Source organism: Bos taurus, chromosome 5 (genome assembly GCF_002263795.3).
Source record: "Bos taurus isolate L1 Dominette 01449 registration number 42190680 breed Hereford chromosome 5, ARS-UCD2.0, whole genome shotgun sequence".
NCBI lineage: Eukaryota > Metazoa > Chordata > Mammalia > Artiodactyla > Bovidae > Bos > Bos taurus.
In genome coordinates this window covers 32,450,892-32,468,282 of record NC_037332.1, presented here as the reverse complement: position 1 = coordinate 32,468,282, position 17,391 = coordinate 32,450,892, and the positions used below count along the sequence as shown (strand labels likewise).

The window sequence follows — 17,391 nt, the reverse complement described above, 5'->3', positions numbered from 1 at the left end:
ACCAATGCCTCCCAACCCCGCCCCATGCACAGAATCTCTCCCGGTTTGAGGAGCAGATTCCAAGGGCCCAGGAGAGGCTCTGCGGCGCCCAGCCCAAGGTCTCCTCCTCTCTCTCTCCTGCCCCAGGCCCTACTCGGCCAGCCTCAGCCCTCACTTTGCTCCGTCCTCACACAGGCCCCGGCCCGTCCTTTTTTCTGGTGTGTCCTCTCTTCCAGGGCCCAAGTCCTCTCTACGTAGGATCCCCCTGTCTCCTCGGTGACTCCTGAACCAGGTAAATAGATCCCAGTGGCCACAGAGGCAGCCAGGCTAGACCAAGAAGGGAGGGACTTGGCACAGGAGTTACAGGGTGGCGAGAGGGGGAGGAAGGGAATGAGGAGGGAGGAAGGTGAAGCAGGAGGGTCAGGAAAGGGGTGGCACTTTGCTGCCACCTCCCCGGCACCCAACACATCCACGGGGCCCTGGACTCAGCCCCTGGGAGGGAAAGAGGCTGCTCCCCCGAGCGCTGAAGCAGCCTGAGGTCAGCCCTGTCCAGCTCCCCCTCCTCTTCTCCCCTTTCATCAGCCTCTGTGGATTGCCTGAGGAGCCGAGACCCTGATGTCTTCCGCACCAGACCAAAGGCTGGCCCTCGGGCTCTAATCCTCAGCCTAGGTCCCTCACCTGGATCCAGGTGGTTGCCAAGCATGGCTCAGAAGCTCCGAGGGCTCACTTCCAGCCTGGGGAGGTGAGCGCAGGCATCCATTTCACTTCTCGGGCAGACCTCCCCTGGCCTCCCTGTCTAAGGAAGTCCCCCTTGTTATTCTCTCTTGCTGCGCCAGGTTCATTTCCTTCTTAGGGTTCATCACAATGGGTAACTAAATGTATCTACTCATTTCTTGACTTGCTTACTTGTCTTACCGTCTCTGCCACTAGAGTGGAAGTTCCCTGAGGTCAGACGTCCTGCCTATGAGATCACTGTGTATCTGTGCCCGGGACCTGGCATACAGCAAGGCTCAGTAAGCACCCAGTGAGTAAATAAATAGCTGAATGCTTAGCACAGCAAAGGGGGCCTTCTGGTTGCCAACGTCACTTTTAGGATTGATGAGCCACAGGTCCAGGATTTCCCCAGGGAGAAGGAAGCAGGATGTAAAAGGAAAAGCAAGGTCAGGAAGCCCGGGACCCCAGGGAAAAGGTCAAGGCCAGTGAGCATCCACTCCAGTTCCGTCTGGATCCACGATGTCATGCTGAGTGTGGACATGTACACAGTTGCACACCCAGAGGACGCATGGCTGAGTCCTGGACTGGTGTTGAAAGGCTTGGATTGTGCCCTGGTTCTTGTCTTACTATCCTTGTGTCCTTGGACAAACCACATACCTTCTGCGGGTCTCAGTTTCCTCAAAGGAAAAACTGAAAAGGTTGGCCCAGATCAGCAGTCCTCAAACACGGCTTGCCACCAGATCACCTGAAGCACGTGTCAAAATCCAGACTCCCAGGCCCCACCCCTGCAGATTCTGAGTCTGGAAGGGGGCCTGAGGATCTTTATTTTGAATACATCCCCAGGTATTGAAATGTACCTGGAATTGGAAATGTCTTGGAAGCCAAAATGGGAAGGGAGGTGTCAGATTTAAGGACTCCTCCTAATACTCAGACCACTAAGGAAAGGGTTGTCTGGGGGCACTTTCCTGCAGTTCCAAATGTCCTGAACTCTAAAGCAAGTGGCCTGGGAACCAGCATTTGAAGAGAGATGAGCATGCTTTCCAGCAAATACCTGGACTTCAAAAAAAAAAAAAAAAAGCCATTCCTGCACAGGCATACATCCCCTCCAAACACATCCATCCACCCCATGCAGAGCCAAGAATGCAAAGATGCACAACTCTAGAGACCACACACATCCATACTACATGTGTGCATGTTCCCCAGACACCCAACAAAGAGCCACCGCATGGACTGCAAATTGCCATGGAATCACCACCTCTACATACAAGCCTAGGGGCACACGTGCAGACCCCCACCACTCACTCAGTGTGCATACACACCCATCACGTGTTGATCCACACGAAACAGACACTATCCTGAATTTATTCGGCCTCTGGGAAGTGGTGCAGGACCAAAGGAGCTATGCTCTGCTGATGACAACATCTCTCCTGCCTCTGCCACTCCCCCCTCACCCTTTGCCCCAGGCAGCATGATGTCCAGTTCCCTTTCACAGGGGGAGAGCTGGAGGACAGTGGAGAGATGGGATGTGGAGAGATGGGATGAGAGGCACAGAGTCCCCTACCCCAAAAGTCCAGCAAAAACGTCTCTTCTGCTTCCCCCACCAGGAGGTGCAAAAGGGGCTCCACCCAGCCCAGCCACCCAGCCCCCACCCCCAATGCTCACTTACTTGCCTAGATTCCCAAGCTCTGGTCCCTAGGAGCCAAAATGGTAAGGGAGGTGGCCAGATTTAAGGACTCCTCCTAATACTCAGACCACTAAGGAAAGGGCTGTCTGGGGGCACTTTCCTGCAGTTCCAAGGCCTGGGTCCCCCTGGGAAGGTTGCCACAGAAACAGGGGGAAATATCACAGGGAAACACAATACCCGGCAGGGTCACCTGCTGACCAGGCTTCCTGCTGTGTTGCCCACCGCCGCCCCGCCTCCCCATCTCATTGCCCTCTTGGCCTCCTTCTCTGGCCTTACCCGGGGCCTCCTCACCGAAGCTCTCCTTCCTGCCTCCCCTGCCTTATGCAGAAAGCTCTGCTCCTTTTGGTTCCAAACAACATCAGGGATGGCCCAGAGCTGAGTCCCCCACTCCTAATCCTACCAGCGCCCCCACCACAGGAAATCAAAGCTTCCTGCCCCAGAGGAAGTGCCCCATCTAGTGAACAAATCCAACACAGAAACGACAGTCCCAGAGCCTTGGAAAGACAGATGCCAGCTCCCAGGCCTCACCCTGGCCCTGCTTCCAGCAGTACCCCTCACCCCACCACAGGCCCCGGTGTCAGGTCTGCCTAAGGACAGGTCAGGCCAAGGCATGACGAGGGCATGCGCGGGACCTGAGCCAGGCCGGGGAGGAGAAGGCCAGGAGTATGGGCGCTGGCAGAGTTAGCAGGTCTGGTCCTGGCCCCACCTGGCCTGCCATTCCCTGGCTGGGTGACCCCGGGCCTTACCTTAGCTTATCTTCTCTCGGACCCCTGACAACTTCAAAATTACCAGCTCTTAAAATGAAAGGCCAGGAGAAGGAAGGCAAAGAGGTGGTGGGGGTTCTGCCTTGGGCACAGACGCCTGCAGCCCCAGGAGGGTACCCATTCCTCACACCCATCACACATGAGATTCTAATTTCCAAGGGCTTTCTATCCAGATTGAGGAGAGGATGGTGGAAAAGAAAGTTCCAACTCTCATTCCCAGAAAAGAATGAAAGCTGGGGTCCACCATTACTGAAGGAAATGGGGGCCATATCAGCCCCCATCCTGGACACCACCAGTCCATCTCCTATTGTCAGCCTCTCCTTCTCTGTGGTCATTTTATTGATGGGGAAACTGAGCTTCAGTGTCAAAGTAGAGTGACCAGTTTAGACTCTTGGAATGGTCAGTGCAAGACCTGAATGCAACCTTCCCAGCCACAGGATAACAGCTTAAGACTTGGTGGCCAGAGACACCCACCCCTGGGCTCAGGCTAAGGAACACAGAGACCTCAGGAGAACACTGCCCCGGAGCCATTCCAGGCGTAATACCAAGAAGCAGCTCTGAGCCTGGCCTTGGTGGGGCCCAGGAACATCATGGGACTAAAGGCCGAGGAAGAGTCCCAGCGCATCCCAGACCTCGTTCCAGTTCAGGTTCACTGGGAGCAGCACAGCGAGACTGCTTTGTGCCTTTGTTTCCCCAGCAGTGACTCCACGGAAGAGGAACATTACTTCTTAGTTCAGTGGGTAGAGGGGACAGAGAGAAGAAAGCAGGGAGGCTGAGATGCTGAGCAATGAGCTCTGCAAATGGTCTTGCAGAGGCTGGAGAAGGAGCTTCCAAAAGAGTTGGTATGAGGAAAGGAGTGTGTGGCTGCCCAAGCCACTCGGAGGACCTGACCTATGGGGTCCTACAGGGGAGAAATGGGCCACTGTTAGGGAGCACGGAAACTGAGTCACAGTGGCTCGGGCAGGGGTCTTGAGGAAAGTCCTCATCGACCCAAATGCATGTCCAGGGAATAGGATGATAAATCCAGATGCTGAGTCCCCAGCAGGGCCACTGAAACTGGCAGGCAGAGCTGGGCCTCAAGCAGATGCTGAGTGAGGGTGTGGGGAGGGATGGGCAGCAGCAGGACAGGCCCCGTCCAGACGCAGGGGGAGGCCTCTGGGGTATGCAAGACGGCCAGCAGGGACAAGGAATGGCCTGGACTGGGTGGGAGGAGCCCCAGTGGCTGGCCAGGTCAGATCTGAAAGGGTAGCTTGGGCAGCAGGAGAGAAGGAAATGGGGGTGGGGGTGCTGGTTGGCCTGCAAGTCCCACGGGTCTCTCTTAGTTCACAGGCCCAGAATCAGAGCTCAGCCCAGCTGCCGGATTTGCCGCCTGCTCTCACTCCCCAGGACCAACAGACCCCAGGTTTGGGGGGCACACATCCTGTCCCCCACCGCTCAGGACACAGCCTGCGGTCCCCATCTTCCCGCGCCCCGCCAGCACCTCCACAGCTCACTTGAGCACAGGTGTCTCTTCACCCAGATGGGTGAGCAGGGTTGGGGGGGCGGCGGGCGGGGGGCGTTGCTGTCAGAGACCCTTCCTCATAGGGATCACTTTCCCCAGCGGAGGGGTCGGAAAAGTCCAACCGGGGTCCGCGGGCTGGGGGCGCTGATATTCGGGGCTCAGATTGTGGCCCCAACTCAACGGGTCCTGCCCTTTGCCCAGCGCTTCCAAACCTTCCGCCCGGGAGCACCGCCCCCTCCCGGGGCCGCGGCGGCCGTCCCTCCCTCCAGGGTCCCCCGTTCAGTCCTCCCCGTGAATGGGGGTGATGGGACGCCGGGCCCGCGCACCGGCGGCCCGGGGCCTCCAACTCCCTCCCTCGGGCCTGTCGCTGCCCCGGGGCGGGCGGATGTGGGCGCCCCGCAGGAGGCCCTTAACCCTCCGGCCCCGGAACCAGCCCGGGCCGGGAGCCTGCCAGAGCCCCGCGGAGCCGGGCGACGCGGGCACGATCGCGGGGGCGCACGCCGGGCTGGGCCCGCGGGGCCGCCCGGAGCCCCGCGCGGGAGCCGGAGCCCAAGCCCAAGCCCGGGCGGGCGGCGCTGGGTGCCGCGCGCAGGGCGGGGCGGACGGGGGGCGGCAGCCCAGTACTCACCAGCGCCGGGGCTGTGCATCCAGGGGCCGGGGCCCTCAGAGCGGGGGGCTCATGGCGGGGCGGGGGGCTGGGGCGCCGGCCTCACATCCCCCCGGGTCGCCGGAGGCTGCGGAGCGACTGTGAGACGGCGAGAGGAAGGGAGGGGGCCGGGAGGGGGAGGGCCCTGGCAGCCCGGCCGGCAGGGTAGGATGACAATGGAAGGAAATGCTTTATCTGAGTCTGAGAGCGGGCCAAGGGGGAGGGGAGGGAGGGGGCAGGCGCTCGCGGCCCGGGGACGCACCACCCGGCAGACACGGCGCGGCGCCCGGGCTGGCGGACGGGCGGGCGGACACCCCGCGCGGCCAGATCGCGGGGAGGCAGCGCCGAACCCGGAACGCGGGGGACGCGGCCCCGACCCGCGCGCTGCCGCCGCGCTGCAGCCCAAGTCCCGGCCGCCGCGCGGCGCAGCGACCCGCGCACAATTCCCGGAAACCCAGATACCTGAGCGCACGCACCCTCGCGGGCGACCGGGGCCGCAAGCAAACATCCATGTTGGCCCGGGGCAGAGTCGTCTACACAGACACGCCGCAGGGAGGGACCCCCGCGCTCAAAGGCACAAGCACGCACGGCCCACCAGCCAGCAGTTACACGGGGAGGGGCGGGAGGCCGCGGGACGCGCGTGGAGTCACCGGTCCCGGCGAGGAATCCCAGACGGACACCCCCGACCCCGCCCCAAGCACAACGTGCCTGAGGAAAGTTCCAGGATCTGATTTGAATCATTGCCCAGCCCTCCCCCTCTGCCATGCCCCCCCCCCCCCATGCCTGCTGAGGGGAATAGAAGGGTCCAGCCTGTTCCTATTAAAAGAAAAAGGGGGTGGGGTGGTGCCGATTTTGAAAGTTTTCTTTTTTTAAAGAAATTTCTCAAGGGATTTCCTTCCCTCCTCTCCTCTTCCTCTCTTCCTCCCATTCCTCTCCCCCCACCACCCTCCCCCCCTCTACTTTACCCCTCCCGGTCCCTATGAGTCAAACTTCAGCAATGTGCCCAGTGTCTCCCAGTGCATTACAGCGGATCATAGAAATGTTCCAGTCTGTGAGTCGGAATGTAGCCGCCTCCAGCCCTCCCTCAGCTAATAAACTCAGCTCCGGGCTGGCTTTGCACAGCAGCCCTCCCTGCCGGGCTCCCTGTTAGCAAGACTAGAAGGTCAGGGTCAGGGGTCAGGGGCTGAGGACCTCCCCATTGTGCTTCCCGGCCTGGTCTGTCAGCCCTGTGCCTCTGGCAGTCTGCTGGGTCAGAGACACACCGGCTCCGTCGAAGTGGAGAAGTCTACAGGAAGCGCTGGTCTCTCCCTGATGGTGGGGGGCTCACCCCTGGAAGGCAGAGGGCAGCTTCCCTTTGACTCCATCCTGCTTCCCTCAATCCTGGGAAGCCTGGAGTCCCACGATGCTACAGAAAAAGAAGAAATTGAGGCTGAGCCAGAGACATGTCAGATTAGAAGCAAGAGTCCCAGTGGCCTAGGAGAGCTTGGCCATGCTGAGGTCCAACATCTGACCATAGCTACCCTGTTCCTGCAAACCTGGCTCAGGTCCCACCACCTGTTGCTCCTGCTTCCTACCTCAGGCCGTTTTGTGGTCCCAGCGCTCACAAAGCAGACAGATCTAACCGCTTTGCACTTGTTCACTTATCCTCACAGACCCCTTTCCCAGCATGAAGGCCTCCTACAGCATGGCGCCACACACACCTCTCTCTCTTCCCTCCCCTTCCGCTGTTCTGCTCAGGGCCTGGAGGTACTTAGTGCTCAGTACTTAGATGTTAGTACTAAGTACTTAGATGTTAGTTGCTGTTATTACTATTATTATTTAAGCCAAACCGGGCAACTGGCTGTCCCCCTCATGTCCTTGTGCTGTCCCATTCCCCTACTTTGGCTCATGCCATTCCCTCCAAAAATGAATGTTCTTCCCCTCCGCCCCTGCTAAAATCTGTCTAATCCTCAAGGTCTATCCCACTTCTCCAGGAGGCTTTCCCTGATTCCCATAGCCAGAGGGATTCTTTCTTCTCCTTGAAGGACTCCACTCCAGCATCTTGTCAGTCTTCCTCTGTACTTTGACCTTCACCCACTTGTATACTTGTCTCAGCTCTCTCCTGCTTCGCAAGAATGTTCCAGAGTGGACGTCCCCTGAGCCCAGCTACTGCCTTAGTCAGGGGTGCATTCCTTGTAGTGTCTTGCTGAGCGCCTTCCACAGAATTCAGACTCCCTCTGGGTCATTTTTGGAATTGAAACAGATTCATGGACTTCAAGGACCATCCCCCAGTGGAACAACATCAATTATACCTTTTTTCTCATGACTCTTAAAGACACATGTTCTTCCGCCTCAGGTGTGTTTTTCCCAGTCTTTGCTTCCAAACCAAATCCCTCTCTGTGCCCATGGCCTCCATATCCACAGCCTCCAGAAAAATCGCTTGGTTGCTTCAGACGCTCAGCCTCTCCCCTGGTGTCTGTCTCCTTTAGCCTCACAATGCTCCCTCCTGATACCACCCCCAGGACTCCTGTAGCTATTTCTGGACTGAAATCAGGCATTTGTTTGCTCATTTCTACCATGTGCATCATTCATGTATTTGTTTGTGAGTTTTCTTGTTCTTTTTGATCTAATCACTGAGTTCTAAGAGATTTGTGCACAAAGTTTATCTCCTCTCAACCCCTACCTGTCCCCTCGGTTCTCCACACATGGCTTTCTACACACACCAGAATTCCCTACCTGAAGTCAAGGCAGAGAGAAAGACAGCAGGTGAGTCCTACATCCAGAAGCTGGACTGTTCCCCTTCTTATCTTGCCCCTTTACTTACCACCACCCCACCTGCATCTCATGGTCCAATCTTAATCCAGTTTCTAAGTCACACCTCCCTTGCTGAGGTGTGTTAGGGAGTCTCCAGAAAAGAGACCTGAGGCAGAAAAGTGCAGGCTACCTTTTTCTTCTCTACCCTGGTTACCATGTGGAGAGCTTTGTTTTGTTTTGTTTTTGCACAGACCGCTCAGTTAAGTGCTCTGCAGAAGAGATGAGTCTCATAGAACCTGCCTTGGCTCCTTGGTATCTTCCTTGAGGCTCTGGCCATACATAGGCTGAGGGCACTGCCTTCTGCTTTCTTTGGGGCTCTGGGGCTACCTGACATTCTCTTTCCCTTCTTTCCTTCCCTCGCTTAGCTACCTTTTACTGTTTACCGTGTAGCAGCCCTATGCCATCCCCCTGGCAAATATTAGATCATTTTATTCATAACAGTAATCCTTGTTATGCTTGTGATTACGTACGGATGACAGCTCATAAAGGCTGAGAAACCTGACCAAAGTTACACAACTGGAAATTGAGGAGGGTATTCATCTATTCAACAAATGTTATTGGGTGCCCACCTTGTGCCAGGGTTTAAAGCTCCATCCAGAGTCATCTGGTCTAAACCTCAGGCCTCTGAGACCACTCTTGACCCAGCTTTCTAGATGTGGTAGCTGAAGCCACAATCCCTCCCCTAACCCACACTTCCCCCACACTCTCCACAAGGCCAATCAGAAAGTGTTCATCCCTGGCTTGGGTAGATCTCAGAGGGACAGCCACTTCCTTGGGTGGGTTGGGCCTTGGATTCCAGTTTCTCAACCTGGAATCAGATGCCAATGCCTAGGGTTTGGACTAGAAATATAAATAGGGGAGATAGATCCCCATCTTCAAATAAAGTGTTTCATGGAGCCAGATATAACAAGTGGAAGGAAGGAGAGGGAGGGTAATTAGGATTTATCCAGAGGCTCCTTTGTATCACATGCTGTTCAAGGCCCTTTCACTTATACCTCAGTATTATCCCCACTGTTTTAGTTAACGAACTAAAGCTCAGTAAGACAAAGTGTTTTGTCCAAGGCCAGAGCTTCCCACATGGCTCAGTGGTAAAGAATCTGCCTACAATGCGGAAGACCTGGGTTCGATCCCTGGGTTGGGAAGATCCCCTGGAGAAAGGAAAGGCTACCCACTCCAGTATTCTGACCTAGATAATTCATGGACTGAATAGGCCATGGGGTGACAAAGAGTCAGACACAACTTAGCGACTGGGCACGCACGCAGGCATAGAACCAGTAAGTGATTCAATTGCAAATGTGCCTGATTCAGAGCCTGTGCAGTTTCTTCTAACAGATCAAAACAATGCAGAAGTTGTGGCCAGGTCTCCTTCTCCGGTGCAGCCTGGTTACTAGAGATCCCCGCTGATCAAGGAATGCCATTCTAGATGCCAAGTTTCCTTCCTCACCAACCCCAGTCATGTTGTCTCATCCCCGGTCCCCACCTTTGTCTGTTGCGTTGCTCTGGAGGGATCAGAGGAGCTATGTAAGTATTCTGGCTAGGATGGAGGGGTACGACTTTGGGGTGCAGCTAGGCAGACTCCCACTCAGGATTTTAGGATCTGAGAGAAGAAGCCATACATCCTCCTGGATCAGAGTTAAATTTAGAAGAGGCTGGGTCATGGCCACCAGTTCAGATAGCCCAAGCTGGGAGGTGAAATGACTGTGGGGACAGAGGCAGGTGGAGCAAACTCAGCAAGTTCCTTCCTGGTCCTCCTACCTCCCTCATCCCCCTACCTCCCTCCATTGTCAACAAAGGTGATGTGGTTTCCCCTGTGGTCTGTTGCCCTAGACACCTGCAGTTCTGGGTATGTATGTGTATGTGTGTATGTGCCAACCATGCCCTAGGGGGACACAGGGAGAAAGCAGTGGGACAGGAAGCCAAAGATGAGGCCCCCTCACCCCAAGGTGAGGAAGGCACAATGACTGGGGAGGATGGCAGAGGCCACCCCCTTGGCCACTCCAGGTCCCAGCCGGAAGCCCAGGAGAGCATCGTGGCTGTCAGGACCCCGGGCTACGCTGGGAGCCACGGAACTTGAGTTCTAGGCCCAGTTCTGCCATTAACTTCCTGGGTCACACCTTCCTAAGTCTCAGTTTCCTGCTTTGTAAAATAGTAAGGCCTTGGTTATCTACCTCACAGGACTAGTCTGAGATTGTACGAATAATATATGCAGAAGGCTGTACCACTGTGAGATTTAGAAATATTATAGTTGCCCCCTCCACACAGACACACACACACACACCCCATAGTGCAGATAAAGAACAAAAATAAAAGCAAAAGCACAGTTTCTGCCCTCATTTTGCTCACACTGTGTTGAGGAAATAAACACATAAAATACTTGAAAGCCTCTTGTGCAGCCAACTATTTTAAAAATCTCACCACTGTGTGATCTTGGCTAAATCAAGACCTCTCTGGGCCTCAGGCTGGTTTCTCATCTATTAAATGTGAGAGCGGGTCTAAGTCATCTCTACTTTTCTGAGTCTGAGGCAGTTTTCTGATTCTGTTATTTCAAATGTTCATGGCAAAGAGGAAAGACCTGAGCAGATCATAGCCTAAATGAAGTCAGTGAGCTTTAAACTGGATTTTGAAGGAGCCCAGAAATGCGAATCGGTGTGGGGGAAGGGGGTGACATTCCAGGTAGAGAGAATGGCATGTGCAAGGGCGAGGCAAGGAAGCAGAGGGTGGCAAACAGATTAGTGAGGCTCAGGAATGAGGTTGGTGAGGACTGAGGGAGCCTGGGGAGGAAGTGGGACCGGAGGAGGAGAAGGGTCAGTCCCCAGGGGTGAGGCTGCTGAGACTGAAAGTGGGGCAGGAATATGGATGGGAAGACACTCTCCCAGCTCCTGAGGCTGGTGCCAAAGCCCATCCAGCCAAACTCCACCCAGGAGGGAGAGAAAGAAAGGTCCCCTGACTAAGAGGCCCCACCTACAGGGACGGCCCATTCCTCCCTTCCTTTCTCTCCCAATTCTGCTCCAGCTGGGAGGTAAGCGAGCCCCGCCACCTCCCCCAAGCCAGAGCCCTGTTAGTGACACAAACAGAAGAGGGCACTGCCATGTCCCTCCCTAACAATAATGCCAGCCGTGAAATAATAGAAAGAGTAATGATGATGATCAAAATACTGAAATACCAGTCACTGTGTTTTGTAACAGAAACCAACAGAATGTCGGAGGTCAATTATGCTTCAAAACAAACACACAAACAAGTTCCTCAAGAAAGAGATGAGATTTGTGGTCACCAGAGGCTTAGAGGCAGGGAGAATTGGAGAAAGATAGTCAAACAGCAACCCACTCCAGTATTCTTGCTAGAGAAATCCCATGGACAGAGGAGACTGGCGGGTTACAGTCCTAGGGGTCACAAAGAGTCGGCACAACTGAGTCAAAAGGTACAAACTTCCAGTAATAAGATAAATAAGCACCAGGGATATAATGATAATGTACAACATGATAAATATAATTAGTACTGCTTTATATCTAGGAAATTGTTAAGAGAGTAAATCCTGAGTTCTCATCACAGGAAAACATCTTTTTTTCTGTCTTTGGTTTTGTGTCTATATGAGTTGATGCGTGTTCACTAAGCTTATTATAATACACATGATGTATACGAATCAAATCATTATGCAGTATACCTTATACAGTGCTATAGTGTCAATTATATCTCAACAAGACTGAAAAAAATAGTAATTGATGATGATGATGATGATGATGAAATAAACTACCCATCACATGCCCTCTGATAAAACCCCACAGCACCAAAACCTCTTGTTATGGCTGTTCCATTTACTAGAATCTTTGCTCCTAAGAGCTGCAAGCAGTGTGTAAAACTATCCAATCTGTAGGATCTCCCAAACCGGACATTATATCAAAATCACGCAGAAGAACCTGTGAATAGCAGATTCCTGAGCCCTCTCACAGTCTCTACCTTTTGGGGTGCTGGGGGTGTGGGGTACCTAGTAATCTGCAGCTCCCCAGGTAATTCTAAGGTGTGGTTAGGTTTGGGATGCTCTGATCTATTCAAATCACTCCTTTCTAGTTGAGGAGGCCGAGGACTCAGTCTCCTTGCTGGAGGTGTCACGGTTAATCAGTGGTGGGGAGCAGGCAGAGAAGTCAGGCGTCCCAGCTTCTAGGTCAGCGCTCCTTCCCCAGCCTGCACCGCCCAGCCCCGGAGATGCCTGTGCCAGCAGAGATTATGGTCAGGGAGGCAGCCACTGGGCCATACCCTAATCATGGGCGAGAAGAAATTCGTCTGAGTTGCAAAATACCTCTCTGCGGCCAGCTCACAATTACTCGCTCCAGTGGCCCCTGCAGGGATGCTGCAGTCCACCCACTGGTGGGCTTGGGAGTTCGGCTTTGCTACATGGCCCAGCAGGGCCCTCTCTAGCCCCCGTGACTCTATCGACTGGAGGGCAGGATTCCACCTTGTTACCTATCCTAATGGTCCCTCTTGAGAGGCACTTACCTCTGACCCTGGAATCTCCAGCAAAGACCTTGAGGAGGTCTTGGCCTAAGAACACTCACCTCTCTTCCCCAGGAATGTCTTTAGGGTGGGTTTGAACTAGGCTCCTGTGTGCAGTAGAAGAGCTTCAACATAAGGTACGGGTGAAAGGGGCTGAGGGTAACTACACACTGGGGTGAGTGGGAGTGTCCTTGCTACGACCTTGAAGTATCTGCCCACATGTGACCACCACTACTATTCTTTTTCAATAAGTATGATTTCTTATTTTTTGAGCATCTCCTCTGGCTCAGGTTCTTGGGCCCAGAGGCAAAGGGAGCCACAGTCCTTATCCTTGGTGAATTCATCATCTCCAGGAGCAGGATACGGCCAAAGAAAAGAACCTGAAATGGAGAAAACTGTCAGATGAGGGACTACAGCACCAGTGCTGCAAAAGATGCTGGGTTCCCGAGTCACCGGAGCTCCACACTGGAGGGCACTGGTGGATCATCAGGTCCTTGTGGGTGAGGGCAGTGGCTCTGCTCTGTCCTGCCCGCTCTGTGCCTGGAATGGTGATTCTAGAGGTCCCCGTCCTCCTCTCACGGCTCTCATTCTAGCTTGGCCTGAGTGGCAGGGGCAGGAGGGCACAGGAGGCATCGAGACAGCCACTCTCCCCCTGGGCAGACCCTGAGGCTGGGCTCCAGGCTTCTCTGCGTGCAGCTTTCAATGAACCATTTAAATAAAACCCATGGGGACCGGCTGAGGGAGCCCGTGTTGTCCTGTTGTTAAAACTGAGACTCTGGAGTCAGGCTGCTTGGGTGGAATATCTTGGTTTTCTCACCTGCAAACTGGGGCATGAAGTGCCTGCCATATTAGGGTTGCTGTGAAGACTGACGGGACCAGGACGTGAAGTGCTCAGTGCGGAGCCTGCCGTCCACTGAGTGTTAGGGATGAAGCCCGAGCTGACGTTAGTAATAGGAGACAGCGTCCTGTCCCTTCCGTCCCTCTCTGTTGAACTTTTCCCCTACACAGTCAGTCTCAAAATGAGCACTGACCTAATTTATGCAAAGACATCCAAATGGGTCTTTCCTTAGCTGTCCATTCTCCGATCTGGAATGTGGAAGTGGAGAACATGTTGGGGGACCTTCCCCCCCACACCCCCCACCCCTTCTCAGGTGTTGTTGACTCGGAGCTGAGGAGGGGACGGACCCCAAACCAGGCTGCAGGGAATGCCCGCACCACCTGAAGAGAGGCCCTCGCCTGCCCTCCCCCTTGTCCTGGCACTGCACATCTGCGGTGGGCTGAGCATCTGGCTGCATCCCTGGGGCAATGGCCACAGCTGCTGACATTTGCGGGAGGCGAGATCCAGCTCCTCATTCGGGGCCTGGGGGCTATAAATAACCAGCTGAGAGGGCCAGGGGGACGAGGTTGACCTTTGTGGGGGGGTGGGAGGTGCGGGAGCGGCTGGCGAATGACTTCCCCCACCTCCTTGGGTCCAGAGCCAGAGTTTTAGCAAAACAGGAAGAGGCAGCAGCAGCTGCTGGGAAAGCAGGAGTGGCTCCCCATCCCCCACTCGCCTGGGGCCTGCGGATCCCAGCCAGGACCTAGGAGAGGTGGAGTCCTCTCGGCTGGTCGGGCGGGAGCTGCTGGTGCCCTCCTATGGCAAGGCTGGGGCCCGGGCAATGGGAGGATGAGCCAGAGCAGGGCAGCCCAGTGAGTTGTGCCTGGCTCCCACCCCGACAACCCCAGCCACCTCCTGTTCCCTTTCTGTTCTTCTATCACTGGGACAAGAGGAAGGATAGGCATTAGAAATGGAACATAAACCATGTCTGCGGCCCAGCTGGTGTATCTAGAGGCCCACCTTCCTCTCTCATCCCCTCCCAGCCCACACGTGGGCTGAGCCAAAGCCCGAGTGGGTGGGAGGATGCTTCTGGCTCCTGCAGAAGGGTCTGGCCCCAGTGGAATGATGGAGAACTTCCTCAAGAACTCTTGAGGGGGGGAGAGATCCAAAACTCTGGGGGACCATTCTGTTAGAGTAACTTGTCCACAGGAACAAGCTCTGTAGAATCGCGCGCCAGCTCAGAGGCTTCGTGAAGTCCAGGAGGAAAGTCGTTGTCCAGGAAATGTTGCTTTGCTCTGCCTTGCCTGGGGGAGATGCGCCACTGCCTGGTTAGTGACATCTGGTTGGACTTCAGCTGGCCTGCATCTCCAGTGGGTCTCTATCTGCATCTGTCGTGATCCCTCAATGGAGCCACTCAGCCTAGGGCCTGGTGTTCTGCCTGCTGGGAGGGGCTAGACCAGCACCGCCCAGTAGTAACAGAATGGGAACCGTATTTGTAACTTGGTCTTAAAAAAAGTAAAAATACATTGGTGACGTCCATTTTAATAGTATATTTATTTAACCTAATATATGTAAAAACATCATCCCAGCATGCAATCAAAGCACAAAATTGTTAAAGAGACCATAATACATGCTTTTTTTCATACTAAATCCTTGAAATCCAGTGTGTATTTTAGTTGCAGTACATTGTAGCCATGTTTTAGGTGCTCAGTAGCACTGGTGCCTAGTGGCTACTGTATCGAACTGCACAGGTTTAGAAGAGATGGCAGCTTAACCTCTTCTTCAGCCCTTCTAGTCCTTTGCTCGGAGAAGGCAATGGCACCCCACTCCAGTACTCTTGCCTGGCAAATCCCATGGATGGAGGAGCCTGATAGGCTGCAGTCCATGGGGTCGCTAAAAGTCGGACACGACTGAGCGACTTCGCTTTCACTTTTCACTTTCATGCACTGGAGAAGGAAATGGCAACCCACTCCAGTGTTCTTGCCTGGAGAATCCCAGGGACGGGGAGCCTGGTGGGCTGCCGTCTGTGGGGTCGCACAGAGTCGGACACGACTGAAGTGACTTAGCAGCAGCAGCAGCAGCAGCAGTCCCTTGCTGGGGAAGAGGCTCAAGAAGTGAAAGAGAAGGCCAGTGAGGTCAATGTCCAGGGTTGATTTGCTGTAGAAGGACGGTATCCCACTTTGGCTTTCAAGCACCCATCGCTAGACCTCGGTCCAGTCCTGGTCTACAGGGAAGCAGGGAGACTGAGTCGCAGTGGGCCATCTTCCTAGACAATAGTTGCCTCCTCCTCTTCCCAGTCCTGGTCCTAAGCTGAAGACAGAATCTCATTGGTAGAATCTCCTTTCCTCTTCAGGTGTGTTAGCCTCTGTGCTCCTCTTTCTCCTTCCAAACATCACCCGAAGGCCTTCAGGCAGCAGAGTTAGGGGATATGGAGTGAGAATCAAATTTGGAGTGAAAAGCAGAGTCAAGCTATGGACATGTGGACTGAGGTGCTGGTGGGGCAGGCCAGGGGAAGTTGAGTGAACAGTTGGTCTCTGGAACGCAGAAGAGCAGGGAAGGACCAATAAAGACCTGGGATCACTGGTGAGAGTGGAGAGGGAACGGTCAGAGATTTAAAAGAACAAGAGGAAGTGCCATGTCAGAGTCCAAAAGAGAAGGTCACAAATGAGAGGTGTCCACTCAGTTGCTGTGGACGATGCTTTAAAATCCTTACAGAGAGAAGCTCACACAAATTGGTAATAAACACTGAAACGGGTGGACTAAAACTCAAAGCACAGAAAGGATTTTTCAAGGAAAGGTGAAACATAGCCAGTAAGCAAATGCGGGGGAACATGCAACCTGCTTGTTGTCTAAGTGATGCCAATTAAAACAAGTTGAAGGCAGGCACCCTTTTCAAGCATTAGTGAGAATGTGGTGAAATATACATGTTGGTGGTGGTGGTGTAACTGCTTTTTGAAATTAATTTGGCAATATATAGTAAGAGCTAGAAGATGTTTTTACCGTTTGGCTCAATAACCCCACCCAAAATACCCTAAAACCAAAATTCAAGGTGGGGCGAGTGGAATACGTGCATAGTAATGTTCATCACCACATTCTTTACCATATGGAAAATGAGAAACAATCTGAACACCTACAGTTGGAAAATTGCGAAGCAAATTATATTTCCACTTAATAGAAAATTACGAAGCTACTAAAAAGATGTTTTGAATGTGACATAGCATGGCAACAGAATGCAGATTTCCCCAAGCCCAGTGATGGTTGCTGTGTTTAAAGAAACCCGGTGTAAGCACAGAGGAAAAGATTGAGAGGAAATATGAGTGGCAGGGAATGATTGTGTGGCGTGGTATGAAGGCACACGTTTTTCTAGTCTTTTTCTTTTTGGTTGTGCCACACGGTATGTGGGATCTTAGTTCCCCAAGCAGGCTCAAACCTGTGTCCCCTGCATTAAGAGCAAGAAATCTTAACCGCTGGACCTCCAAGGAAGTCCTTCTAGTTGTTTAAGAATTGTCAATGTCGTGAAACGCTGTGGAGATTGGGATTGAGGGTTGACCACCAGCTTCCACTGGGCTACAGGGAGGGCCCTGAGGACCAGAGGGAGGTCCTCAATTCATTCCTCCAGCGGATATGTTAACTGGACCATCCATCTGCCGGACCATCACTTCGGGCGCTGTCCACTGAAGGCTCCTGGAGCTCGATTGGCTCTCGAGTCCATGCTGGGGGCAAGACCTTGTGCTGGGGCTGGAAAAGTGTTAGTCGTTCAGTCATGTCTGACTCTTTGTGACCCCATGGACTGTAGCCCTCCAGGCTCCTCTGTCCATGGGATTCTCCAGGCAAGAATACTGGGGTGGGTTGCCATTCCTTTTTCCAGGCGATCTTCCTGACTCAGGGATCGAACGTGGGTCTCCCACATTGTAGGCAGATTCTTTACCGTCTGAGCCCCTGGAAGTGTTAGTTGCTCAATTGTGTCCAACTCTTTGCAATTCCCTGGACTGTAGCCCGCCGGAC

The 17,391-nt window shown here is 54.0% G+C and overlaps 1 protein-coding gene and 1 long non-coding RNA gene across 11 annotated transcripts in view; one reads left to right on the top strand and one right to left on the bottom strand.

Moving 5' to 3' along the window:
- HDAC7 (histone deacetylase 7) overlaps window positions 1–6,068 on the bottom strand; it is a 36,803-nt gene extending 30,735 nt beyond the window's left edge. For 3 of the 10 annotated variants that reach the window (XR_806635.4, XM_005206369.3, XM_010805038.3), the window contains exon 1: window positions 5,765–6,068. Coding sequence is in view for 6 of the 10 variants with exons in the window: in XM_005206369.3 (XP_005206426.2) it covers window positions 5,765–6,053 (289 nt within the window). In the remaining 4 variants the exon portion in view is untranslated. Of the gene's footprint in view, window positions 1–154; window positions 278–657; window positions 826–5,270; window positions 5,392–5,750 lie in introns of those variants that run through there. The other 7 variants (XM_005206374.5, XM_024991580.2, XM_059886256.1 and 4 more) reach the window with 4 other exon arrangements.
- LOC101905666 (uncharacterized) lies at window positions 191–13,880 on the top strand. The gene is made up of 4 exons (XR_009494495.1): window positions 191–271; window positions 562–1,003; window positions 4,464–4,664; window positions 9,401–13,880. It is a non-coding gene; the product is annotated as an uncharacterized lncRNA (long non-coding RNA).
- Window positions 13,881–17,391: the final 3,511 nt, after the last annotated feature.